This window comes from Cryptosporidium bovis, assembly GCF_009768925.1.
Source record: "Cryptosporidium bovis isolate 45015 chromosome Unknown contig_9, whole genome shotgun sequence".
Classification (NCBI taxonomy): Eukaryota; Apicomplexa; class Conoidasida; order Eucoccidiorida; family Cryptosporidiidae; genus Cryptosporidium; species Cryptosporidium bovis.
In genome coordinates this window covers 1-27,938 of record NW_027125021.1, presented here as the reverse complement: position 1 = coordinate 27,938, position 27,938 = coordinate 1, and the positions used below count along the sequence as shown (strand labels likewise).

Sequence of the window (27,938 nt, the reverse complement as noted above, 5' to 3'; positions counted from 1 at the left end):
TTATTCTGAAACACACTTTCATCATGACTTTCATTTTTATTTAAGTAGGTATTAAGCACAAATTGTAAAGATATGACATTTAAAATATACCTAATGAATGATTGTTAAATAGAGAATACGATATTTTTAAGAAAGACATAAGTGGTTTAAATACAAATTTACATAATACACTTATCAGTTATGAGAGGAAAAAGACTATTAAAACCATATTTTCAAAAAGATGAGGATGATTACATGGAATGTACAAGTGATGGTACCGAAAACAATATTGATTTAAGTCAAGGAATTATAGAACGTTCAAATAAAAGATACAATCAAAGAAAAAATAAGAAGGTTGAGAATTTGAGTTGTAAAAGCCCTGGCAATGAAAGTGAAAAAATTGGAGTGAGTGTTTTGGGAACTTTAATAAATTCCCTAAAGGAAAAGAATGAAACGAGTGAATCTAATTTAGTTTCTGAGAAAGAGGAAAAAGAAATGATCAAAATCAAGAAAATAGGAGTAAGAGATAATATTAAACTCAGAAAGAAAGAAAAGAAACACAATGATTTAGAAATAGTGGATATGAGTAATCTGCTAAAAAAAATGGACAAAATTGTGGTTTCAAAAGATAATTTAAATACTAGGGTTAATTCGCAAGATAATTTAAAGAATATGTTTGATTCCTTCGATGCACAGGGTTGGTGTGATAATGAATATAACTTCGATAATAATCTGAGCAATTATGGAACAACTGATGTTGAAAATGATATGATAAACTTAACTGACTTGGAGAAAGCAATGCTTCCTGTTATAAAAGAAGATTATAATAGCGAAGTAGGTATTAATGAATGGTTACCATCTAGATTTATGGAACTAAAGTCTGAAGTGGTTAGGAGGTTGGATGATGAAACAATTGTAATTGAAAATAAAGAATCATGTGAATTTTTTTATTCACAATGGATAGAACAATACAATTATATGTCAACCCTAACACAAGACTTTAATAGAGACGTACATGATTGTTTTGTACTAAACGGTCAGATACCTTCCGTATCTACAATAAAAGAATTTAATCCGGATCTTTTATTGGATCCAAAAGACGACAAGATGCCATTTACAGTACAGGATTTGGATGGGCGTGTAGTATTAAGCAGACTGGTGTATATAGCAAATTCTCAACAAAAACAAATAGGTGAAATGAATAAAGCTAGTAGATGTGGGACAAGTGTTGACGATTATGAATTTAGAAAAGAATATGGGGTTATTTCGAAAAAAGCCAGAGAAAAACTATGGTGGTTATGTAGAATGGCAGAGCATTGTGGATTAATTGGAAGAGAGGGTAAAAAAATGAGATATTACTTAGTTCAAGAAACAGGGGATGAAGAAGGAAAGATAAATTCCTTTATTTATGCGAATGCAGCTATTAATTCTTCAGCTGACATAACAATGGAAATATTTAATCAAGATATAAATAATTCGAATGAAAAGAATCTAGTAGAAAAAAGTGCAGCTTTTTCTGATAAAGAATACGTCAATAACTTATATAAAGATTTATTCGACGATGAAGATAATTACGAAGAATATCCGTCATCTCAAGATCTTAAAGATGAAGATTATTTAAAGGATGAACCAAATGAAATTGACGTTAAATGGTCAGAGTTATCTTCATTAAAAATTTCAAATAGAGCAAGACCTTGGGAGAAAAAAAAAACTGAATCAAGTGTAGCTCAGAAGTCCCAAGAGAAAGCAGAAGAGAAAGATACAACCGACTCAAGAATTAAACTCTTTAAGTTTATGCTTAAAAATATCGGCCCAAGACCTCTTTGGACTATGAAAAGTACCTCATTTGAAAAAGGTGGTCATAGAACAAATAAGGCAGGAATTGAAATAGAACCACCAAATGACCTATCTCTAAGGGAACAAGGGCAACTTAGAATCAAGTGGATTCAAATGAGAAACCAAGCCGAGAAATTAGCGATTTATCATTTTAAAATAATTGATCCGGAAACTAAGGAATTATACGGAGACAAACTAAAATATTGGTCAGACTTGTTTAACATTAATTTGCTTATACCAAATCCAGATTTTTCTAAAACAAAAAAAAGTGGAGATGATTCAAATATAAAAGATATGAAAACTAAGGAACATAGTGAGGTTCCTATTTCTAATTCATTAAAAGATAATATAAAACACAACTCTGATAATTCAATATATGAATCTGAAAATATCAGTAACTTTTTACCCCTTGATATTGAATATGTAAGTGAAGACGAAAATTCTGAAATGTTGAACAACGAAATAGGTTCTGACAAAAACGCAAATATATCTAAGGAGAATAACATTTCTGTATCAGAAAATGAAGAGGAATCCAAATTTATAGGCGAATTAGATGAAACCAATGAAGGAAATAACGTTATTGATATCGAGGAGGAAGATTTGGAAAAAGCTTCAGATGATCCTTTTGAAGGTATGCAAGAAAGAGAGGAAAGCCACTTAGAAGAAAATCTTGATGATTCTATTGGAGAGAACTCAGAAAGAATCACTGATGATGAAAATTCTGATGAATATGATCAACAAGTAATGAAAGAGAAAAAAGAGGCTTACAAAAGATATATGACAATTAGAAATAACAGAAGGAAATTAAAAAAGAAGATGATGGAAAAATATGGACATTTATTGGAGAATGAAGCAGAAGAAAGTGATGAGGATGGTATACAAGTTTTAAAAAGAGGAATGGAAGAAGAAGATTTGGATGATTATGATGAAGATCTTGATTGGGACGAAATTTCTGGATTTTCTGATTTTATTGACGATGATAAATATAATAACGAACTAGATGGTGATGCAATACAAGCTCATTTGAAACATATGAAGCAAATAGAAGAAAGACAATACAGACAATTATTTACTCTAGAGGGGTTAAAAGAAAGAAAAAACAAAATATATGGATTTTTATCTGAAATACAAGATGACGGAGTTGATGGGGAAACTCGACTTGAGAAGAAGAACAATGAGATTTACAATCCTGTATTTTTTGATGACGTTGTAAGTGAGTATTGGACTGATGAAGAAGATTATGAATACCTAAGTGACGAAGAAATAAATGAGAAGAATATGGTTGATATACTCGGTATTGATTATGATGATTGGGAAAAAGACAACCAAAAAAGTGAAATTAAGTCCTCCGATGAATCTATTAATTTAATGAGGAGAGAAAAATATATAAAGCTCAAAAATGCGTTATTAAAGGAGGCTTCTTCTCAAATTCATTTACTTAAACAAAGATTTCATAATTTAGAAGAGAAAATGAAAGAAGATATTTCCGAATCAGAAAAAGCTTCTTTACGCGAGAAATACATAGTTAACGCCGATAAACTACGTATGTTGTTAAAATCAATAAATAATGCATGTAATAAATGTATTTATGAAAATCACCAATACTTTGATCATATAAATATATCAAAATATATACAAAAAAGACAAGAAAGCAAACTACTCAAGGAGAAGAAAAACAATAATAGTCATGACATCTCTGAAAAAACCAAAGCAAGGAACAACAAAATCAATAATATTGGAAATAAGAGTGATATTTTAAATGACTATGATTCGGAAGACGAATTAGTAACTAATTACAAACTTAATAAAAAGAAAAACAAAAACATTTTGAATGTTAGAGGCGCAAGATTTATTATTGAAAGCAATAATGGAAATAGAAAATGAAATTTTGTGCGAGTAATTACATACATTATTATTGCTTCCACTTTTTAGTTCCATTTAATTTTTATTTCAACTACTAAGTGTTTTCTTAATAAAGGCGGTATCACCATCCACATAATTTACATGCATCATATGCATATTAACATAAGTGGATCTACAAAGAATTATATCATTTAGGTATATGATTTATTGAATTTACATATTTCTAAAACTAATAAAACCCGTCGATAATTTGTTTTACAACAAGTATACAATAATATGAATTTGCTAAACTCATGGTTTTAGGGAAAAGAAAAGTATTTGGAGGCTCTCCTGCTCCATTACTTACAAATACGGAACAGTTCACGTGCCAAATAGCGAGTATGTTTAATAAAAAGATTCATACTTTTTTTTATATAAATAAAAAACTAATTGAATGATGAATAGGTATAATTCACATAATAACTTCATTTATTTCTTTAATTTGTCTTATAATTCCCATTTTTATTGTGAGTTGAAAACATTTTTCGGAATTTAATTTCTAATAAGGTACCTAGGCAAATACATGTAATGATTTCTACTCAGTTTGGTTTACACAGGTGAGAATACAAAACAAATCATAAGTTGATATTAATTTTAACGATAAATGGTCACAATGATATTTTACAGGTTGTAATATGGATTGATTTTATATTAATATTCGTATTTATGTATCTTGGATTAATGCCGAATGGAACAGAAAGGGAGTTCGTTAGATATATTGGGGTAGCAGTCGTGACGTTATCAATTCAATGCATAATTTTAGCATTTGGATTAGTAGTTTTTATATCTATACTATTCTTCCTTCTAAAGGGTGAAAACGAATGTAAACGCGAAAGCATAGTTTACATTACATTGACTGGAATAAATTTACTTCACTCTACAATAACAACGATAATGTCCGTTAAATTATTACTTACATTGTTTACTTCATTGGCAAATCAATATAAAACTAATGAACACATTTCTTAGAAAAGTATTTATTATCTAAACCTAGTAATGCAGCTATACAGCTAAATAAGGAGTAACTCTTTGTATAAGTAAATACATTTATTTAGGACAAAAAGTGACAATAAATACAGTTCATAGAACTCCATCAATATAAATGATAGTTAAACGTCATTTGTATTTTACTGTCTTTTTTGAACATTATTTGAAAAATCAGACCATTTCTTCTCTTGAGCTTTCTTAAAGTTTCTGTAATCCCTTTTGTTGAGTTTGGATCTTATCATTTTTTTGTCTTCATTTACTTTCTTCTTATACAACCTTTGTTGCTCTTTAGTGAGACCCTTCCTATCAATCATAAAGAACCTCTTTTTAACGGGGTAACCTGCTTTTTTCATTAAATCAGCAACTGCAAGGGCCAAATTTCTATGTCTAGAAACGAACTTTTGGAACGTTAGCATCTTGCTTGAGAATGAAAATAACTCTCTTTCTAGAACTACTTTAATAGGTTCTATTGAATATTCATTTTCGTTCAAAGAAAGATATTTCATTAAACCATATTTCATAGTTTTACTGTTTAACACACTTCTCACATTATCGTATTCTTTCGAAACAAGCTCAATGTTAGAATGGAATCTCTGCAATGCTTCTTGGGAATACTCATTACTATTTTTTGTTGGAAGTAATTGCAATAAAATTCTAGTCTTTAATGCAAGAAATACAGTCTTTTTTGCAGAGTCTATCTTAAAAAGCAACACCCTAATTCCTTTTGCATATTTTTGCACAAATAAAAGTGCTCTTCTCTTTATTGCGGTTTCATGGAACTTAAATATATCTGAAACCTCCTTTATTGTGATTTCACGGGCTTTCTTAATAATATTGTAAAGTTCCAATGCTTTGGCTTCGAACTTTGAGATACTTTTTAAAACTCTGTCAGATTGAACAATGAATCTTCTATATGGACAAGGAGATGCACACCCCAAGCAAGTTTGGAATAATTCAGAAACAGGTAACAATATACCCCTAAGTTTATTGGATTTGTGTTCATTTTCATCATACTTTTGAACCTCTAAATTGGGGGGTGATATCTCCTTCGCAACAAATTCATCTGTCTGAACACCTATACTTTTCTTTTCACCGATGGTAGCATCCTTGTCAGAAACATAGAAGTGATCCACTCCAATACTACCAAGTGCATTTTCAAGAGACTGTTCATCGCTTCCTAAATCTTCACCACTGTTTTCCAACAATCTCCTTTGTAGAGTATTATCAGATACCGAAGTTTCTTCATTTATGGAAGAACCAATTGTACTATTTTCCGAAGTTAAAGTACTCTCAGTTTGATGGCTTAGAATTTCAGCTGGTTGTTCAATTAATGGGGACTCTACTTCATTTTCTTCAGAAAATTCGTTTTCTATCTCAAGGCCGTCAGAAACTTTTGGAACGGAAACTTCAGGGTTGCTCGAAACCTCCTCTCGTTGAGTCAAAGGCAAAGGAACAAATTCACTCGACTTCTCTTCAGAAGCGGAAGCTGTTTTTTCAATTTCTGACTCATTTTCATACATTATTGGTTGTACACTCTTTTCAAAGTTTTCTGAGGAATCTTTCTGAGATTCTTCCTTAGTAGGTTCATTCTCAACATCAGTTTCAAATGTTGATACATCAATATCATAATCAGGATCTTTTAAATCCAATTTTTCATCACCTAAATCTGAGTCTCTATGACTTTTATCAACAGAAACTTCGGCCAGCCCAACAGAAACAGGTAAACTCTTGGATGAATGCTCCGTAACTGAAGGCTCTGAAATCGAATGTTTTGATGTAAAATCTAAAGGTGAAGCTTCTCTAGTTAAACGGCTCAATAGAGGTTTACCTAAGTTGGTTCTAGAACCTGTTTCTTTTGAAGTTAAAGGAGTTACAAATGGTGATTGCTTCTTTCCCGAAGCTTCATTTTGAATTTTCCTTTGTTTTTCCAACAATAAAAATGCATCTTCTACAGTATAGTTGGGATCTTCAAGTAGCATCAAAGATTCTTCGTGGGACTTTGGAGAAAAGCTAGAAACCCGACTTCTGCTTGCCTCACTCGCAACTTCTTCTGACTCTGAACCCCCTATTAATGACGACTCACTTGTAAAATCAGATTGATCAGGGGCACCTTTGGATAAACCATGTTGTGGTGTTATTGAGTCACCCAACAAACTAGAAACTTCAGAAGGAGAAGATTCATGATGAACTGTTTCATCAAGTTTGGTCGAATCACCTATAATTGATGATTCGGGCTCACTAACAGTACCTTCTACTCCTGAAGCTGTCTCATCGTCTTCACTCTTTTCAGAAATAGTGCTCTCAAGTTTTGATTCATCCATTGAAATATCCTCTTCTGATCCTTCATGTTTTTCTTCATTAATCAACGGTGATAATTCTAGTGAAGGCTCGCCTATAGAAATAGTCCTTTCACTTAACACATATGCAGTGGTCAAGAAAAACCACAAAAATGCCAATCTGAGCTTTTTCGAGAACATGTTTACTCCACAAAAAAGCATCCAAACACTATCCGGTTGGTTTATAACAGAATTCCCACTTCATCTATTTTTAAACGTAGACTTTGAAACATTTGTAGATCTAAATAAAAACTACGCGGGCACTGCATGTAAACAATTTTTCTATAGGCAAGATACAAGGTAGGAGAAAAAATACCAACACCTAAATAAAAAATTTATTTTTCTAAGAAGAATTATCGAAATTAATCGTTTTGGTCTTCATCATCCTCATTTGTTTCTAAATCGAGACTATATTGGGAGTTAAATTCATTTTTAGAAGGGCCTACCCACATTACTTTTCCACTGTTTCCAACTTTTGACTCTAAATCGTGTCTTTCCAGAAAACCAGTTATAATAATATTAGCGTCTCTTTCGTTTGCATGAATTTGTGAATTAAATATCTCAGGGCTTGATTTTTTCGTTATCAAATGAGATTTATATCCGATATACTCTTTCACAAGTAAATATCTACTAACGTCCTCTCTGCTTATTCCTTCTCCCAAAACAATTTCACCCATTTTATGAATATTTATACCAAAAAGCTCAAATATTTGTCCCAGAGCTTTTCTCAATTCAGAATTCCTTGAAATAAAATTAGTATATTTTTCATTTCTCCTGTAAAAATCATCTTTCATTATTTTTAAACATTCTACCAAAGACATGGTTCCACAAAATACATCTACGTTTCCGTAGTACTTTTCATCGAATTCTCGTTCAAGTCTCATATACCGATCAGATAGTTTGATAACAGAGTTATAATCTATGTTAGAATCGAAGCTTTCTTTCAATAATTCTTTAACTTGATTTAATGTTTCCCTTAGATCATTGAATATCTTAAATATTTTAACAATATTAATCGTGTAGTATATAATTGCATAGTACACGTAAAATTCCTCTCTAGTATAAAGATATGAAAGCCTTTGTTTTTCTCCAGCAAAAATTGATGATAATTTCCTTCCTGTGAACTTTAATGCTTCTCCAGCAATTGCTCCCCAAAGTCTAATTTTCTCAATAAAATCCTCATAAAAATGAATTGTAGTGTTCAAATCCTTTGAAACAATTTTTGTTGAGGTGATGACTTTCTTGTACACTTCTGTCACGTTGTAAGCAAGTTTTTCAAGAGCGGAATCGATAAATTCCGGATCCAAATTCATGTTAAAATAGTCATTGTTCATTTGAAAAGAATATAAATTCATTTTTTTTGAATAATCATCCTTATTTGTGATATTAAGTGAATTTTCGTCTTTGATCTCTTCACTTGTTGATACTCCAAAATTTGACATACTATCTTTATGTTTTTTATAGATTTTAGGCCTCACAATTCCGTGTCCCAAGTTAGATGAAAGTGAATTTTCAGAGTATGAAGCATTTACACCCGGATGAGTTTTTTGTTCATCAACTCCTCCCCCTTTTACAAGGTGTTCTTTAATCAGTCTATCTGTCTCATCGCTATCAAAGTCAACCTCATCATGCATTTTTACTTCTGATTTACCAGCTGATATACCTCCTGAGTACCAATTTTTAACATGGTCTTCATCATAACTAAAGCTTTCATCATTCTCATTTATTTCCTCAGTATCTAAATTGCGAAAAATATTTATTTGATTCCCTTTTAACGGATTAATCCCTTGACTTGCAGAATTATAGGTATTTAGATTAACACTACCCAAAAGATGTTTCTTGATAATCTCATCGGCACCATTTGTTTCACTACTAACGATATTTTTGTTGAATATTTTTTTAAGACTTGAATCATCAAAATCAAGTAAATGTTGAAAATTCATTTGGTTTAATACCTGGTTTTTATTTCTAATGGCTTCGATAACCTCATACCCTTGAATAGTATCATCTTCATCTTTTGTAATACTACCGTAAACTTTATTTTGTGCGTACTTGATTGAACCGAAATATGCAATAATACAATCATTAACCTCTTTAGAAGATACAGACTTTTCCAGTATACTAGAACATTGAATGGAAGTTATTATCTCAAGACTTTTAATTGCTGCTTTAATAAGAATATCCTGGAATCCAGAAGTTGTTTTAGTTAAATATAGGTTTTTCTGTAACCAATTATAACCTCCCTCATTCTTATCATGAGAAGTTAGGGCGGAATCAAAATTAACCTCGATTAAAGATAATTCTTTCTTTTGGTTAGAGTTTTTACTCATATTTTCATTATTGAAACGCTCAATATCACCTACATGAAATATTGGAATACTTTTAAGCACGCCATCCACCTCCTGAGCTCTCCATTTCTTTACAACTCTATCATTGAAAGATATTGGTTTTGATCTTGTATTCAACTTAAGATCAACATCTGGAATCCCGTATAATATATTTTTTGGAGAAAGTTTTCCCTCATTAACGGCATTAAATAAGTCGTTAAGAACAGAGCTTACATCTTGTAGATAAGCTTTCGGTGCCTTTTCTTGCTTTCCTAAAGGGTAATTTTGTTTTAAAGGTAAACTTTTTTCATGGGAAAAAGTTGAGCCATATTTACTCATTTCATCCTTGTTTGTTTGGGTATGATACTTATAATCAAGATATTTATAATATTCCTCATCTGTCATGTTTTCAATATCGTCTTCATCGTCATAAGCATCCTCATCTTCGTAGTCATCTTCATAGTTGCGTATTTCTTCCTTTAATATCTCAGAATCAAGAGTTTTTGAATCAACTAAATTAACTGTCACATTTTTGTTATCTATTCCTTCAATACTAAAGAGATTGAAGTCATATTTTGTAGGAGCAACCACACCAGTTAACTCTTTAGCCGAGCCTTCATATGAAGTCTCATTTGAAATATATTTTTTAAGCATCCCAGTTTCATTATTAATTGGTGATTTACTGTTGAACAAATAAATATTATCGTGAATATTGGTCGGTTCTAATATGTTTGAGGAGTTAATGTCAACAATAGGAGGAATTGAAATTTCTTTACTGTTTTGTTTGCTCCACCCGAATTTAGTACCTCTAGTTCTGTCAATATTCAAGCCCTCCAATTCAGGCAATTCAGTGTGATCTACAATGTTAAAACTACTTATGTCATTATCAAACATATCTTTATTAATACTTGAAACTCTAATATCATCAATATTGTTATCTAGTTTCCTACTCTCGATTCTTTCAGATACTATATCCAACTCTGGGATTTCAATGTTTTCTTTGATACTCTCAAGTTTCTGAGAATCTGAATTTGAGTTCTCATCAGTAAATGAAGGTGTTTTATCGAAATCACTTTCAACAGACTTTTCGTCTCTGAATTCATCAAACTCTGAGTCTGACAATATCACCGGTTTGTTACTAATAATATTTTCATTTTTTTCAATAGGAATTTGGGACGCATATGAGTCACTTAAATCTGGAGAAAATACCTTTGGCAATAAAAATTTCGGATCACTGTTAACATTCACTCTGATATCTGTTTTTTCAGTTGGTTGTTTAGTTGAATCAAGCTGCCTTTCAATTAGTTCAGACTTTTTATTCACTTCTTCATCCTTTATACCATGTAGTTTCAAAGCTGCGACAACTACTTTGTCTTTATATGGATTGAAATAGTGAGCATACCTTTTATTTATTCTTCTAATAAACTTTTGTATTATTTTTGAATCCAACATATCCGGACCACACAAAAATACACTAAAACGCAGATCATTTATTATACTCAAGACTTTTGGATAATTAACAAGCTTATCCATCCAAATTGACCATACAATATCCCTTGGGGGATTAAGTTGAGAAACCATGTATCTTAACCTCAGAGGAGAGGTTAATATCACATTTTTCACCAATGCCAATTTCAGTTCGTCTCGCGTATAGGGAACCCCAGTTGGCCTAACTGGCCAAGGAGCCTTAACAGCCTTAATTAATAAGTCCGCATATAAGTATGCACCTCTGGTTATGAATGGAGTCGAGCTAACGTAGTATTGGTTACCTTTTGGTCCACACAATAAAACATCCAACTCATCAATACCATTAACATTGTTAATGAGAAAAAAAAGCGCAGAAAAAATCAAAAAAGCAAACCTGCCAATTACGGAATGCCTAGATACCATTAATTCGTCCAGAAAGAAGCATTTAGTGATAAATATTACTTTATTTTTAATTTATAAGCTTTAGGTTTACAACAATCTATAATTTTAAAGTCATATAGATCTGATATGGCGCCTTGGCGGTAATTTAGAGATCAAAATAATTGAGCTTATTTAAGTATCAACGAAAATTAGAGAAAGAAAATGGACTAATGCTAGATTTTTTTAGAAGGGTTCGTTAAAAAGTTGTTCAAAGATATATTTTGGTTGAAAAAAATATTAGTCTTTATTTTTGTATAATTCTATATCAATTGAAATTTTTTTTCGTTAATTTTACTACAAACTACTTATTGTGACAAGGAAAGTAATAAGGTGTAAATAAAGTTCTTTACTTACATAATAAATTTATCTTTAATTATGCTTATGTACTAAAATTATTTGTTCATCAAAAACGTTCATTTGTGTACGCACTTAAGTAGTAGTATTTTTGGAAACTGTTTAAGCGAATAATTGCTTGATATTTTTTCTACTGAACTAGTACAGATATCGAGAGATGTAGATTAGCACAGGCAATTTGAAAGAAAGCGTTATTTTTCCCGAGTAGTTTAAATCATGATGTAGTTAAAACCCTGTTAATTTTTTATCATAGCTATCTTGTGTGCGTACACCCCTTGGCCAATGTTAGGTTTTGTTGAATAAATTATTAATATTCCTACAATTAACTGAGTTTAAAAATAAATAAACAATCGAAATATTTAAGTATACCACATTTTAACAAAGGATATTCTGTTTTTCCAGCTTTGAAGATATTTATCAGAACTTGGTTACACATTCCGGTATTCAAAAAAAATTGACAAGTAAAATAACGATATTGGTTTTCAGCCTAAGCAATCACATAAAGGAATACCAATATATAAAGTAGTGGCTAATTTTAAAATAATAAAGGTTTCATAACTAATATAGTAAATTTAGTACTCAGTTATGTTCTCTTGCTTCAGATCATGCAGTGACTCACCCTTTTGTTTATTATTTGGATTTAAAGAGGAAAAGACAACAAAAAACTATGGAAGTGATAGATCTCACAGGGCCTTGAGCTCTAAGGTGTCGGTTTCATCCGAAAAAAGTAATAGAAGGAGGAAACATCATTTTGAAAAGAGGACACCTGATGAGGTTTTGACTGCTTGTAGGGCTTGGGAAAACTATATACATCCAAGAGCGAAGGACTTTTGGAAGTCGTCGGAGCAGGTTTATGAGATACTATCTAGTATTGCTAATAATATTGAAAGAGATGATGACCCAATCACTAATGGTGATGAACAATGTGTTAGATGGCACGGAGAACTTTCTGCAGATGACGGATCTCCTGTTATAAGAATAATGAAACCAGGAGAGACAGATGAATGTCAAACATATGTTAATAGAATTTTAGTATTTCTTTATGCAGATGATGAAAGTTTTCTGGAATTACAGAGAAAACCACTAACTGTTTTCAAGAACGCATGCGAAGATCCTTTATGCATTAATCTGAATCATATTTCATTAGACGACTAAAATAAATTTTCAGACAGAAAAAAATGATATGAAAATGCACATGATGTTTATAGTTATAATAGTTCAAATTATAATAGAACAAATATACAGGTAATTTACTCTTATCTAGAAATGTACTGTTTTTTTTGGTGTGAAAAAATGTATATATATTTAGTTGGCGGATACATGTTAATATTTTTTATGTTGGTTGTTTTTACCAACCTATTGCGAATAATGAATATAGTTTTTTTAAGTTGCAAATATTACTGGATCACTAGTTTAAATCTATCTCTAATTCAGCTCTTTTTTTGTCTCACGTCTCGTATATTTACGTCTCAGCCATTTTAAATTAAATAAATATTTGCTGAAGCAGAAAATAATAGGTGTCGAAAAACGGAATGCAAGGCGGCTGACCGGAAAAAGTGTTTGTGAAATGTTGAACTTTAAAAAACTGTATTAGAACTGAAATTCAGCGGAGAAAGTTTGTCTAATTTTTCTAAGTGATGAGAGTATTCTTGAGAAAACTGTTAAGTTTAGCTAGTTTTTTTGCTCTTGGTCTAACATTGAGTGGAGCACCTATTAGTTGTGAGATAGTAATTCCTAACTACGTCTCAGAATGGCAGGTAGAACTTCAAGCATTGGCTTCTTCAAAGGGAATGAGAATAGCCCCAGGAGTTTCTATTGCAGATCTTTTGTCAACACAGGTTACCTTTGATGACTTTGAGAACACATGTATGAAAGTTTTACAAAACTCAATTGAGGAGCCTTCGCAAGTTGACGGCAGCTTCACTTATATTGACCTTGATTCAGCATTGGAATTTTGTGCTGTAATTAATCCATGGAATTCACTTGAGTGCAGTGGTGTCCTCGGTGTTGTTGCGTCACTTGCAACAGAAATTCAAAGTTACGTTCATACCAAAGATAAACAAAGAGGTGATCTTAGAGCAGCTTGTTTAATTGCTTCATCAGTTGCTCCAGGTCGTCCATTTAATGTATTAAGAAAGGGTTCAATAAGAAAGAAGTGCTTAAGCACTTGCTCTGAAGAACTCTCGGCTCCCATTTCCAAAATAGACTCGAGTTTCTGTTCTATGTCATCGGATTTATGCGGATCAATTGACTTTACGCTCGACTCTTCATTCGGTACATTTAATGAAATTGAATTTGGAATTGCTTCATCAATATCAACATTAATTTCTGAAGGAGCCCTTGGATTAAAAACAACGTACAGCGAAGGTTGTGATTTTGTTTTGAACTTAAAGAGTAAAGGAATTTTCCCGACTTCGTCTAGTTCCGTGTCGGAATCAGTTTTACAGTCCGAAGTTGTAAGTTTCTTTGATTCAAAATTGAAGGAAGTTGGAATATTGCCTGACTCAGATTCCAATGACGATCTTTTGATTCAAGACAAAACTTTACTTTCTGTAATCGTTACTCAAATATCCGATGCTATGAAATCAATCTTTGACAAATATGACACAGTTACCTCAATTCTTCCTTTGAAAAGTAGAATCAGATCAAGAAAATCAAAACAGTCCGTAGCTGCCTCTAGTTTGTCGATGACATCATCAGAGGTTTCTCCGCTGTCTGAGTCTTCAGTTGAGAGTTCTTTGTCTGGGTTTTCTGATTCATTTGACTCGCAAAACCACAAAGATGAGTCTATTAAACTTTCCTCTGTCCAGTCAGATTGGTATACAACTATTTTCAATACCATTCGCAGGGGTACGAAGGAAATTGATGAGACGTTTAACACGGCACTAACCATAGCTGTCTCAAAATTTGATGGAGCCAATGTATTCTCAAGTTGTGTATCTGTATTGAGAAGATCTAGATTGGCATCTGATAGGAAAGTTTCCGCAGCTTGCCGCAAAATTGACCCATTTTCCGATTTAAGATGCCAAAAATTGAATAATTTTGAACTTACCTACCTGATAAAACTTAGAGAGGAGCTTGAATCAATATCAAAGAGAACCTCCATTGTTGATTTGAGAGATCTTTGCGCACTCTCAAACAAGATGTCTCTGAAATCTTTCATAAGAGAGAATGATGAAGAGATTGGTAGGAAGTGTATCAAGGCTCTTGGTAATAAGACATTTAGAATGAAATATCCAATGTCAGACAAAACAATTACAAAGGCATGTACCATATCAGATTACATTAGATCATCTGCCTGCAGTGATATTGTTATATCACCTTTAGCTGTGAGGATTCAATCCGTATCAGCTATTTCGACTAGTCTTTTTCCAAGAAAAAACGACAAAGATCGTCTCAAGATGATCCGTAGAAATTCTTTGGATTTCCCGACATATGGTGATATTTGTAATTTCGTCTATAAAATGGGAATGGAGTCAGTTGAAGAATGTTCGTTTGGACTTAGGGAAGTTTTGTCAAGATATACTTCTGTTGTTACTCTTATGGATATTGACGGTGCTTGCTTAGTTGCGTTTGGTAAGACAGGAATTTATGGCCCCTCACCGGTCCCGGGAATTGATACAGGTGCTCCATTACCACCATCAGTACCTGGAATTTACCCACCTGTATCTGGAATTTACCCACCTGTATCTGGAATTTACCCACATTTCGGACCTTATGGCGTACCACCACCACCACCACCACCACCAGGCCAACTAGGTCCATATATGGGTCCTTCAGTGTCTACTATTCCATGGACAGCCCGTGCATTTTTACCGGAGAGACTCGTGCCTCCTGGAGGTTACATTAGAGAACAGTATTCCGAATCTAGAAGAGGACTCTACAAAACTTCTGATGGTGAGCAAGTGTACCATGACGGACTTAGATTCCTAATAAACGGGGCCTGGATGGTTAAAGTCGGTGATAAGTGGTACATTGACAGTACTGGATCGAGAGATCTTGTTGATATTAAACCTGACAGTCCAAAATACAAGCATCCATTTGTTTTTGGTGATATCGATGAAAGTGAAACGAGAGGGCCTAAAATTTTGTATGCTGAACACATAAGTGCTGATCCAAGATCTGGATATTGCTGTCTTGTGAAACAAAATGAAGGTAATATTGTGAAAGAAACTAAATTCTGATTGGGATGTAGTGGGGAAACTATTATTTAAGCACCGTAAACTACAATTCATTCGAGTAATACCCGTGAATAAGTTACATCTAGACATTATACCGTACTTGCGAACGTATTTCTTTAATGCGAACTAAATGAGCTATTACATGTTACATCTGGAGTTATGTGAGTATAGGAAATGATGCTCAACTAGTTCTGATATATAAATCAATTTACAACAGAGTTATTTTGACGCAATTGAGATGTGTTATCCATATATAGGAATATTTTAGGTTTTTGGTTAATGTTTAGAGTTGATATTTAAGTGCAAGTTGGAAGATTGATAGAATTGTGGGAGCGAAATATCAAAGTGAGTTCGTTGAGAGAACAATATTCCTTTAATATTGACGTACTTATGTAGAGGGATTCGCAAGTATATCTATATATAGTATGACCAACTTACCCATAATCCCACTAAAAATTAAGATGTGTCAATGCAGTCTTTTTAAAACAAATATTAGACGAGTAATATGTAGTGATAGTCTCTACTAACGCACTTAATCTAGACCTAGGTTGGGTTATTAAAGAGAATCAGTGTGTAAACTAGTAAAAAGGTCTTTAGATGATGGGTTTCGGATTTTTTTAAATAGATTTATTCTTATCACTAAGGTGTGTTACAAACAAGAATGCCTGTACGTCTACCCCATTCATGATCGAAGGTGAAATAGAATAAAGAACTAGATTTTATCTAAATTTGAATGTGAAACTCTGTTACTATTGTGCCAATTTAATTTCTCTTAGAATGCAGGTGCAACATTAATTTGCCGCTTAAAATAGATGTTGCCTCTGGGCCGCTCAAAGAAAATACAGGCGGCAAACTGTAGACAAGTTACCTGCGGTAACTTACTTTAATATCCCAAAACTTGAAATGAGCATTTGACTAAGTAATGATATTTAGGGGTTCTGTAAATATTTCAATGTCTTGTCTCTGGCTGAATCCCAATTGAGTACACATCCTCTTTGAGTCACACTAAAGTGAACGTGAATACCATTAGAAACCAATATTTCAGATCTTTTCCCCTTTTTCATATTAACAGTTTTGATTTTTAGCAAAGAGATCAAGTTGTTGAATACAACTATAAAAATGAGGAACAAAATTTTTTCCTTGTTGAGTGCGCTTGTTTTGTCAGCTTGCACTGTAAACGCAACTTCGGTAGGCGTTGAGAATGCATTTCCAGGATACGTCTTAGGATGGTCACGCGACTTAAAGAATCATTTCTCTAGAAAAGGGTTAAAGTTTGTTTCTGATTCTTCATTAGAAAAGGAACTGACTGCCGAAATAAGTTTAGATAATTTTGAAGTTACTTGTGTAGCCCTTTTACAAAGAACAGTTAAGGAATTTTCCACATCCAGCAATAAATGGGATGTTCTTAACTTGGATTCAGCCTTGGAGATGTGTACATTAGTTAATCCATGGAACTCAATGGAGTGCAGTGGAATTTCTGGTGTGTACGCATCATATGCTAGATCTATTCAGGAATTTGTTCGCAATCGAGATCATTCGAAGGGTGACCTGAGGGCAGCCTGCCTGCTTACAACAGCCATTGCTCCTTCTCGCCCATTCTCCCCATTGGTCAAGGGGTCAATAAAATCGAAGTGTGAGGAAGCCTGCTCTGGTGATATTGGCAAAACTCTGTTAGGAATTGATTCAAGTTTTTGTTCATCGACAATGGATTTATGCGGAGCTGTTGATTTCACTCTTTATTCTGCATTCAACAACCTCACAGAGAAGCAACTTGGAGTCGCCGCTGCGATATCTATTCTGTTGTCCGAAGGAGCTCTTGGAATTAGGACGACTTTTCGTGAGGGATGTAGGTTTGTTTTGAGTTTGATACAAAGGGGTGTCTTTCCCTCATCTTCTTCATCTGTTTCAGAAGCGCTCTTGCAATCATCTGTTTCAGATTTTTACAAAACAAAGTTACAAGAGGTAGGACTTGTTTCAGGCGGCTCTAGTGATTCCGGTGATGAAACTCTTTTAAGTGTGGCCGTCTCGCAGATTGCAGATGCAATTAAGAGTGTTTTGGATGGAAATGTTGAATCCAAAAGACTCAGATTTGGTATGGGAGGTGGAAAACCTCAATTTTCTATTAGAACCTCTGTTAATTCCGAAGTCTCTCCTATTTCAGCGGGATCACAAACTGAGGATTTGTCATCTGTTTCAGCCGGACTTTCAGATACATCAGAGTTTAAACAATCAAGAAGGCATCATGACAAGTCTAGAAAGCTTTCGCGTGTTCAGCAAGACTGGTTCAGTACTATTTCACTTTCAATTCGTAGAGGTACAAAGGATATCAACCTTGAATTTGATAGTGCACTGACAGAAGCAGTTCTCAACATCGATACAATGAATGTCTACTCAACCTGTGTATCTGAACTTAAAAAGTCTAGATTAGCTTCATATAGAAAAATTACTGATGCTTGCCGCAAGATAGATCCATTCTCTAACACCAAGTGTCAGAAACTTAGCCACTTTGAGCTCATGCATTTAATTAAGATAAAGGATGAATTGGAATCTTCCAAGGACGATTTGATCGTTGATCTGAGGGATTTGTGTGGGCTCTCAAGCAAAATGTCCTTGAAATCATTTATCAAGGATGAAACTATGGAACTTTCAGAAATGTGCGTTAGTGTTTTGAGAGGAAGAACATTTAAGAGTAAATACGGTATTTCCGAAAGGAGTATCAGGAAGGTTTGTGAAAGGACTGATTACTTTAGATACTCTGCTTGCGGTGAAATGGCTGTCAACAAGTCTGAGAAGCTATCACTTGTGTATGCTATTGCCTCGAACTTGTTTAGTAAAAAGAATGACAAGGAACGTTTGCAATTGATTCGCGAGTCAGACAATAAATTGCCATCGTATGTCGATATCTGTGATGCCGTGGGAATGATGCAAACTGAAACTATTGAAGATTGTGTATTTGAGTTTAGAGACTCCTTGAAGAAATTCGTCGCAGTTAGTTCAATTATAGATATTGAAGGTGCCTGCACGATCTCAATTGGTGGTCCGGGAATATATGGCAGTAGGTATCCGGAATATGGATTTGAGGACAGATATTACCCATCATACGGTTACGACCGTTACCGAGATGGTTATTATCCGTTATACCCAAGAACTACTGTAAGAAGGTACTATCGAGATATTGAAAACGTTCCCTTGGTCTCTAGCTTGCCATGGTCACTAAGCACACTACCAGATGAATTGAGACACAGTAGCAGACACATCAGACAACAATATTCTGAGTCGCGAAAGGGATTCTACAGGGATTCGAAAGGAAAGGTTCAATTCCATGATGGTGTAAGATATAGGTTAAATGGCCTTTGGTTTATCAAAATAGGTGATGAATGGTACATTGATAGGTCTGATGCTCTTGATTTCATTGATGTTACACCAGGAGACCGCAGATACCAACACTTTTTAGAACGCATGTATGAGAAAATTCCTCCGGCTCCAGGGGTTGATAGACCAATTCCAATTTATAGGAGAAGGGGGTATGATTACTACTTTGGACCAGGTCGTGTAAGTTATCCATTTTATGGATATAGTTACTTACATGACTTGTATGGAAAACCAGGCGTGTCACAGGGAGATCTAACTCCATTTGGGTATCATAGATGTAAGGAATGCAATAGTTGGACACCATATGAACATCACCACAGAACTGCTGGTGGTCCGTCCGATGGAGTTGAAGTAACAACTGTGGATGGGCCAAGGTTTATAGGCGGTAATATTGTTACCACTACAACAGATTACGGTTATAATGGTAATGTTATTAGGGAAGAGAATCTCTACCATGATGATGTCAGTTCGAATCAGAGTTCGAACAAGAGAACTGTTGGGACACAAACTGTAGGCGATATGTCCTAAAGAGTATGTTTGCAGCGTACATAGTTGTCCTATTTAAAATGCAAAACGGAGCAGTTAGTCGCCCGTAGATCTAGTTTTGTCTTAAATTAGAATTTGAGATGAGTTTCGCGGGAGAGAAAGGATATTTCACGCTCATTAAAGAGGCCTTGTATTGGTATGTGTGAAAGTGGTGAAAAATAGATTTTTAAGTAAACTGTTTAGATTATGTTGACCTCGGACCTTCTTTTCTCTTATCATTTGTAGAAAGCAGTCTTCTAAACTGTCAGACATACTAGTAAGTACTGTTAGGTAAATAATCTTTGTTTAATCCTCGGTGTAGATATCTGCAATGAAAGTGACGACTGGCCGACTTCACGTCAGCGGGCAGGGTGAGCGGTTGATGTAGCTTCAGAGGGTACAGGGAGGGATGTATTTACACAATTAGGGGTGAAAACTTGTATATTAAGGAGTTTGCATAGGTTTATCGACAAATAAAAACTGGTAACTTGTGGAAGTAACAATAGATACATGTTGCGCACACGCAAATCTAAGGACAATTTTTTTTCTAAAATGCAAGATGCCTGCCACTTCGAGTCATCCCTCCTTTATTTTCATCACCTGTACAGCAATGTGTGATTTCATTGGAAGTAGTTAGAAGCAAAGTTTAATATATATATTAGAAATAAGAAGCTAATTACGTCTGTGTTTCCTATTTATTATTTACGCACTAGTGGAAGAGACATGGCAGCACTACTTGTGATCATGAAATGGCGCAAATCTGGCATTTGTTTATTAAAGGGGTACAGAATAAGTATAATTTAAGTTATATATTGTCTCAATAACGACAATAAATTTCTATAAGAAAAGTACCCACAGTAGCATTTCCCGGCTTTTAACAATTTTAGTTGCTTAAAACTTGTAGCACTGTATTTCACACAGGGCAATTATTAAGTAATAACTGTATGGAGGAGCATATTTAAACGAATTTGAACATACAGTAAGGCAGTAATTAATTTGGGAAGGATTATTGTAATGAAGTTCGAGATAGAAAATGCCTCATAGTAAATCAGAATGGACAGAAAAGGAGGTTTCAAAGAATTCAAAATTTGAAGTTTCGCCTGGGTTGGACTCTAATATTGTAGATCAAAATAAGGGTTGTAAACGAATAATTTCTAAGCCGCTTTTAGCGTTTATTTTCATAATAACATGTGTACTATTTTTTATTTTCGGTTTATTGTACACTTTTCCTAGGTTGGTGCAGGATTTAATTGATTTATATAGCAACCAAGATGGTGACTCATTGAGATTGGATACAAGAATTTCTGACATGTTTCAAAATAAAAGACTTTCCTCATCTTCACTAAGAAGTGATTCTGCTCTTAAAAATCGAAATTTAGACTTTTTCCAAAGTTACAAGGAGAATGATATTTCAATATCTAGTAGTAATAGTCGTATGTTAAGAGTTACTGAGGAATCTGAAAGTAACATAACTTACATCTCGTCAATTCCAGATGGAAATTATGATGACGATAACTATTCGCCATTATCGGGAAGGTTGAGTAATTCTGATGGGCTAATGATGAATTTATCGAATTTTAGCTCCAAAGATTACATTTGTAATTCATTTATTACTTTAGATTATTTTTCTTCTGATCAATATCAAAGGAATGAAGATTCAAAATTAGGTAATTGCAATGTAAGCACTATTTTTGTACAGGTACCAGAGTCAATTAGAATGAGAGAAGATAATGCCACTTTAAATGCAATTAACTCAATAAATGGCACGTTTTTAGCAGTAAAGCAGGTGATTGAGACTTTAAGGAATAAACCTGCTGATCAGGGTGCACTTATTTTATTATCTTCGAATATGAAGTACTCAGAAGATTGGGTTTCAGTTATTAAAAAGCTTTATTCTGATTGGGAGGGTCAAACACATGTTTCACAGATAATATTTAGTCCTTGGTCCACTTCTAAATCTTTCTTCACAGGTAAACATGCAGTTCCTGCTTTAGATTACAATTTTATGATTCTTAATATTCCACCAGAAATAAACAACCAAAAAAACTATTCAGCAGAATTTTCTGATAGTCTTGTTGAATCAATGTCGACAGTGAAGAATTTCTTGGAAGAATTTCTGATTATTCTAAAGGAAAATCTGGAAAGAATAGAGAATGGACTTAGTGTGGATTTCCTGGTGGAAAATAAATTTACTGATGACCTTTTTATCTATAATAACAATTCATTTGAGTCATATGATTCACTTAACAACTACTTCAATAAGAATAGTAAGTTGTTAACTGACAACTATATGGCATCAATAGCATTGGAGTTATCTAAGTTGGTAGAGAACACACCTTTGACTATTGTTGACTCTACAAACTTATTAAAGGATAAATTAGAAAGGTTTTATAAAAAGGATGTTTCTGGGATCTACTCTACAGATATTAATAGTACACAGGTTGTTGTTATTTCATCAGCGGAAAGAAAAAGACTAGCAAGATACGGTTATGAGGAAAAATTTAGAAGAGTATGCCTATACCAAGCTCATACTGAGATGAGGTCAATTTTGAGATCTACTGTTACTAGAGCTTCCATAGTAGAATATGCGAGGTTTCATGGGTACTCATATTCACTATTTGATGGATCTTTTTATGACAGAATTCCGAGAATTCTGTTTACGGATTGGTCTAAACAGGGTTTCTACATTAAATTATTTTCCGGCTTGAGACTACTATTTTGGGATCTAGATAAGGTTGGTGAATTTATAGGTAAACATATAGATAATTATAAGCAAAGCTTTGTAGATGAAGATATTTACAATGAATTTTTGGAGAAAGTAGTACCAGATAACGTTAATATTGACTGGGATAGGCAGCATGATGGCAAAATTGGACTTACAGGGGAGATTAGGGGGGGTGGTATCTCGGGTTTAGAAGGTATCCAAATGACACCTACTAATAACAGGGTAAATGTTTGTGATTTCATCGTTTGGTTTGATATGGATACTGCCATAACAAATAAGTACTTCTCAGTTGAAAAGTTATTGGATAATCACTATCTATCAATTAGAGAAAGTCATAATGAGAAATATAAAGGTGTCGAAAAAGATGCGAGTAATATTGCCTTTTTTGCGGCAAGAGACTCTGAATGGAAAACAAGGTTATCTTTGGTTAATAGTGGATTTATGATATTTTCGAGGTCAAGGTATTCTTTGCAAACAATTTTCCATGCTATTGCTTTAAATCCTACTCAATCACAAGAAGTTGTAAGGAATGGTCGTTTTTGGCCAGAACAATCGACACTGTCTCATGCAGTTTTTAGAATATACAATTATTCACTTTCATCACCTACTGAAACATTTCTGTTAAATGGTGGATTCAATGAGACAATTCGAGCATTATTTTCTGATATTTCGGCCTGCTCACCGTTTTTATTTTCAATAATGAATAATGAGACGGACATTTATGCATATTCACTGATTGTAAGTCAAAGGACTGCTAACGGATTTTTACATATTAAACCGGATCAATTTGGTCAAGGCCCTTGGTATCCCGGTGACTGGTTTATTCATGCAGCTGGACACTCAAGTCCTTTCAGGGATAACGTACTTACTGGACTAATATTTTCAATTAATACGATAGGTTTTCCGCAAGAAGAGATAAGGGAGTACAAGAGAACTTGTTATCCTTCGCTCAATTTTGTATATGGTGGATTGGATTGGTTAATTGCATTCTTGTCACATGAATTTAATGAATTTGAATCAGGAAAGGATGGAGTTTTCGGTCAGATATTGAGAAACTATAACAATGTGGATGTCGCCTTTAATTTTGTTAGGAGATTCATGGCTGTGAAAACAAGAAGTACTGTTGGAGAATCGTTTGAATATTACAATAAGACAACATACGACAAAATACACTTTTTAAGATGCTACTATGAACTGCCTATGGATGTTAGATGGACAGTTGCTGAGGCCTCTGCATTAAGCACAGCTTGTGTAATTGGTCTTGCTGCATTCATTTCATTATCTTTATTCTACAGATTTTACCCTAAAAAGAGATATGAATCCTAGCTTTCAGTTCATTTTTGGATTTAACTTTTTATTAAAAAGTTAAATTAGTTATTGCTTGGAAAATTTATTTTATCTAGATGTATGTATTTTTTTAACATGTATATTGCTGAGTAGTTATGCGTTTCATTAATTAATAGACAATTTTGTATTTTAAATATTACAACTTTAATTTACATTCACATTATTTGGAATTATATTTGAATTAATGATATATTCACAATTTTTTTTTTCGAGTTAGGGGTCTTTTTTTTTTTAAGTTCTTCATTAATTTACTATTTCACTACGTTGAATCTTCTTCATTGGTAACTTAATCATACAACTAATAATTAAGTAATATGAAAACAATTTTATCAATACTTGCGATTTTTCTGTACTTCATAGGAACTAGTAGCATCGCTTCTTGTCAGGAGTTTAGATACTTGGAATTAAATGAAACGGGTAATAATTCGGAATTAATCGAAGAGACAGGAGTAAATAAGACGACAAATGTAACAAGTAATGAAATATTGTCAGACTTGATTGGAGCAATAAATAAAAAGGTTAAAAGTGAAAAAAAGGAGTTTTCTAATTTATTTTTCAATATAATTTCCAATGTAGGTAGTAGTATGATTGAATATGTAAATAGAACGAGAATAATAAATTGAAAATCGTAGTATTATAAAATAATACTAGATTGAAATACACTGTCCTTTTTAGTAACTCAAACTCTTAGTTAGATTATTCCAAGATCAAAGTTATTATTCTCATCTAGAGTCGTTAGGTTTTAAGTATTTTTTCAACTGGCGCGCCAAATACGCTTATTGTGCAAAATACTGCAAGTATGCCTTAAAGTAGAAATAATCGAGTTTTGACTAATAAATATTTTTTTTAATTAATTTTCACTCACTACTGTTGTAGATATGACAATATATAACAGTAATAGTGAACATAAATCAGATTTATTGGATTTTGTATCTTCAGAAAAGGCATTAAGAGGTCACAATTTAACGGACCTTAAAGTTATTGAAAATGTCAACAGGGAATTTTCAAGTATTTTTCCGGATTCAAGTGGATTAAAGAGTTCATACTCAGGTGAAGAGCTCAAGCTTCCATCAAACAACTTTCGTGATTACAAATACTTTGAATTAGAGAACGGGATTAGGGTAGTTTTATTGTTGGATATTTTTGACCTAGAAATGAGTGTTGGTATTCAGTATCCTGTATTCTTATTAAAGAATTGTATTGAATTAGGAGGGCGTAGACTTTTTTCTAATGTAGTAGTGAAGGGTATGAAGGAATATTTTCAGAAAAATGCATTGACGAAGATTTACACAGTAAATGAGTCAAACATTTCAATAATTCTTTCTTCACTAAATGACAAACATCAGATTTTGACTTCTGTCTCACGCATGTTTGAGGATTTTGATATTTCTATTGATAAGTTTTTAGTTGCATACAACAATACTTTGAATGAGTATTTAAAGATAAATGAAACGCAGCATTACAGAATTACCAGTAAATTAATGGAGGTGGCTCATGAGGGTAGTTATTTAAAAGACTCTTGTACTACATATCCGGATAATTGGCTGGTTGTAAATAAGGATATGTATGAATTGTCACAGTTAAGAAAAAGAATAATTAATTACGTTAGGAAAAATATGTCATCAAATTTACTAACATTAGTATTTACGGTGCCAGATTGCTTGGTTTGTACTCAGAATATGATTTTAAACACTCTTGGGAGTATGAAGAATTTGAATATAATGTATCCTGACATATTTGACCACTCTAAATACATATCTCCGTTTTCACCAGATAATATTATTGGTATGAAATTAATGTTGCCAAGTCCTTTTCCAATAAAACAGTTTCTTTTTTGTTTTTATATAGGAGAGAGATTGGAATCGAACATTAGTGACATTGAGGAGGCTCTTACATATTTATTTACTATTGGAAGGAATTCTCTCTCAGATATTCTGAAAAGAATGAATATTGCAAGGTCCTTATCGGTCAAAATGTTTTTATCAGAAAAGTCACCAATTTTATCATTTTCTATAGACTCAATAGAAGGTACTAAAGCTAATCCTGCGAAATTATTGGCTGTGCTTAGACAGGTTATTTACTCTTTTGCTGAATCTCCTTTACTGGAAAGATATATAAGAAATTATTCCAATAGTAGAAGAGCTAGATACAACATGATATTATCATCCTCATCAAGTGATCATGTTACTCAAACTTTATTTAAGTTATTAAATAAATTACCTAAAGATGATTTGATTAGTATTTATAACCCAGAAAGACTTATAAATTCGGTAGAAACCGTTTTGAGTTATTCAACCTTTGAGAACTTCTTTATGGTTGAAAGTTATTCAGTTGACCTGGAAGAAATTGAAAATAAAACGATAAGCATTGAAAATATTAACATCGAATTTTGGAATGCAATTGAGCCTGATTCAATACCTTCTTTTACTGTAGAAGAACCAAATGACGAGGAATTTATTCCAAAATTATTCGAAAGTCCGATTAAATTTGATACTTGTAATACTAATATTACAGAGATCGATTTTGAATGGGAGGAAGGATCATTGCTAAATAAATTTAATGATAGACTATCTTTTAGTGTTGTTCAAGGTTTTCAAAGACCATCATCTCTATTATTTTTTAGATTTCATTTGTTACAGGAAGAACAATTTTCAATTAAATCGATCCTTTTCAAGTGTTTCATTGCTTTTGTTATGAATATCTTTCTTAAGCCTTATAAAGATATTCTCGATTACTCAAGCTTGAGTTTAAGTATAAGTTGTGGACTTGATCATTCTGTTGATATGGAACTTGGGTATGATTCTTTATCAGTTTCCTCTAAGCTTCATTCTGAGGTATTCCCAAATATACTAAACTTAACTTCATCTTTCTTTAATAATGCGACATCACTAAATAGTACACTCTTTTCAGAATTTATGAAGGATTATAAATTATCTGTGGAGAATGATTATCGTGATCCAACTGGAATAAAATATGCAAGATCAATAGTTAATTCGATGTTAAATACATCCTTTCCATCATATCCGAAGTACATTGAGATAATTGAAAATGCTACTTTTGAGGACTATTTAGACTATTGTAATTCTATTTTGTCTTTTAATAAATTGAAAGGCTTATTATCTGGAAATATTGACTACACAAATTCGAAGGCAAAATTGTCTAATTTTATTAATAGTTTAAATTTCGGTGATTTTAGTGATCTAAATGACCCCTTGGGTTATAATTTACCAGTTTTGATGATATGCCCAAGTATTGTTGATAATAGACATTTTTTGCTAAAAAAAAGACAAGTTAACGAAAATAGCCCTTTCAATCTAGTACTTGCTTCAGTTATATTGGAGAAGAGTTTAAAGAATCTTCTCTTTTTAAGAATCATTGAAATATCTTTACTTAAATATTATAATACCAAGTCATTGGATGAAATAAATTTGGGTTTTGGTTGGGTAATAAGAAGTCATTACATTCAACTTGACATTACTAGTAGCTCACGTGCTAAACCAAATCAAGTGGGGAAAGTGCCTATTTCAGAATTCACTACAGAGTTATTGAATGATGTTCTAGATATAACTACATTTTTTGATATAAAGCTCACAAATTTTTTTTTTAAAACAAGAAGAGTACTGACAATAAAGAGCATTGATGATCAAAGCAGATTTGATGCTTTATATTATTCTCATATGTTGAAAAGAAGGCCTTATTTCCATACAGAATTTATTGTGGAATTTGAAAATTTAAAACCTGAAGATGCTGCCAATTTTAGCAGAGATGTTAAGAACAGTCTTATATATTTAGTTATCATTGGATCAAAAGAACAAATAAATATGAATATTGAAAGAGAAACGCCTGAATTTATTTTAACAGACGGCTTTCCAAATGTTCAATAAGATTTTTAACATTTATTCCGTTTCTAATGATATTCTTTTTTGAAGTAGTTGTTTTATTTTTGTTTTAAGAGCCTCGTTTTTTATTTTTGAAATTATGTAATCTAGCATATATTTATTCAGGTTTTAGGTTTAGGGTTAGGTTAGGTTTTTAGGTTTTAGGGTTTAGGTTTAGGTTTTAGGTTTAGGTTTTAGGTTTAGGTTTAGGTTTTTAGGTTTAGGTTTTAGGTTAGGTTAGGGTTTTAGTTTTTTTAGGTTTAGGTTTAGGTTTAGTATAT

General features: G+C 32.9%; 10 protein-coding genes across 10 annotated transcripts; 8 read left to right on the top strand and 2 right to left on the bottom strand.

Annotated features, from left to right (window-relative positions):
- Positions 1 to 180: 180 nt before the first annotated feature.
- Positions 181 to 3,699, top strand: FG379_003643 (uncharacterized protein; the record flags this gene model as incomplete). Its single annotated transcript, XM_067329271.1, has 1 exon — positions 181 to 3,699. The coding sequence occupies one exon, from the start codon at positions 181 to 183 to the stop codon at positions 3,697 to 3,699; it is 3,519 nt and encodes a 1,172-aa protein (XP_067183956.1).
- Positions 3,700 to 4,383: 684 nt separating this feature from the next.
- FG379_003723 (uncharacterized protein) lies at positions 4,384 to 4,686 on the top strand (the record flags this gene model as incomplete). The annotated part of the gene is made up of 1 exon (XM_067329351.1): positions 4,384 to 4,686. One exon carries the CDS (start codon positions 4,384 to 4,386, stop codon positions 4,684 to 4,686), a length of 303 nt encoding a protein of 100 aa, XP_067184036.1.
- Positions 4,687 to 4,844: 158 nt separating this feature from the next.
- FG379_003719 (uncharacterized protein) lies at positions 4,845 to 7,181 on the bottom strand (the record flags this gene model as incomplete). Its single annotated transcript, XM_067329347.1, has 1 exon — positions 4,845 to 7,181. One exon carries the CDS (start codon positions 7,179 to 7,181, stop codon positions 4,845 to 4,847), a length of 2,337 nt encoding a protein of 778 aa, XP_067184032.1.
- A 221-nt stretch (positions 7,182 to 7,402) lies between these two features.
- FG379_003708 (uncharacterized protein) lies at positions 7,403 to 11,257 on the bottom strand (the record flags this gene model as incomplete). The annotated part of the gene is made up of 1 exon (XM_067329336.1): positions 7,403 to 11,257. One exon carries the CDS (start codon positions 11,255 to 11,257, stop codon positions 7,403 to 7,405), a length of 3,855 nt encoding a protein of 1,284 aa, XP_067184021.1.
- A 957-nt stretch (positions 11,258 to 12,214) lies between these two features.
- Positions 12,215 to 12,784, top strand: FG379_003697 (uncharacterized protein; the record flags this gene model as incomplete). The annotated part of the gene is made up of 1 exon (XM_067329325.1): positions 12,215 to 12,784. One exon carries the CDS (start codon positions 12,215 to 12,217, stop codon positions 12,782 to 12,784), a length of 570 nt encoding a protein of 189 aa, XP_067184010.1.
- A 482-nt stretch (positions 12,785 to 13,266) lies between these two features.
- On the top strand, positions 13,267 to 15,813 carry FG379_003686 (uncharacterized protein; the record flags this gene model as incomplete). The annotated part of the gene is made up of 1 exon (XM_067329314.1): positions 13,267 to 15,813. The coding sequence occupies one exon, from the start codon at positions 13,267 to 13,269 to the stop codon at positions 15,811 to 15,813; it is 2,547 nt and encodes an 848-aa protein (XP_067183999.1).
- A 1,116-nt stretch (positions 15,814 to 16,929) lies between these two features.
- Positions 16,930 to 19,710, top strand: FG379_003675 (uncharacterized protein; the record flags this gene model as incomplete). Its single annotated transcript, XM_067329303.1, has 1 exon — positions 16,930 to 19,710. One exon carries the CDS (start codon positions 16,930 to 16,932, stop codon positions 19,708 to 19,710), a length of 2,781 nt encoding a protein of 926 aa, XP_067183988.1.
- Positions 19,711 to 20,740: 1,030 nt separating this feature from the next.
- On the top strand, positions 20,741 to 23,758 carry FG379_003664 (uncharacterized protein; the record flags this gene model as incomplete). Its single annotated transcript, XM_067329292.1, has 1 exon — positions 20,741 to 23,758. The coding sequence occupies one exon, from the start codon at positions 20,741 to 20,743 to the stop codon at positions 23,756 to 23,758; it is 3,018 nt and encodes a 1,005-aa protein (XP_067183977.1).
- A 335-nt stretch (positions 23,759 to 24,093) lies between these two features.
- On the top strand, positions 24,094 to 24,402 carry FG379_003653 (uncharacterized protein; the record flags this gene model as incomplete). Its single annotated transcript, XM_067329281.1, has 1 exon — positions 24,094 to 24,402. The coding sequence occupies one exon, from the start codon at positions 24,094 to 24,096 to the stop codon at positions 24,400 to 24,402; it is 309 nt and encodes a 102-aa protein (XP_067183966.1).
- A 255-nt stretch (positions 24,403 to 24,657) lies between these two features.
- Positions 24,658 to 27,663, top strand: FG379_003642 (insulinase-like peptidase; the record flags this gene model as incomplete). The annotated part of the gene is made up of 1 exon (XM_067329270.1): positions 24,658 to 27,663. The coding sequence occupies one exon, from the start codon at positions 24,658 to 24,660 to the stop codon at positions 27,661 to 27,663; it is 3,006 nt and encodes a 1,001-aa protein (XP_067183955.1).
- Between the last annotated feature and the right edge of the window lie 275 nt (positions 27,664 to 27,938).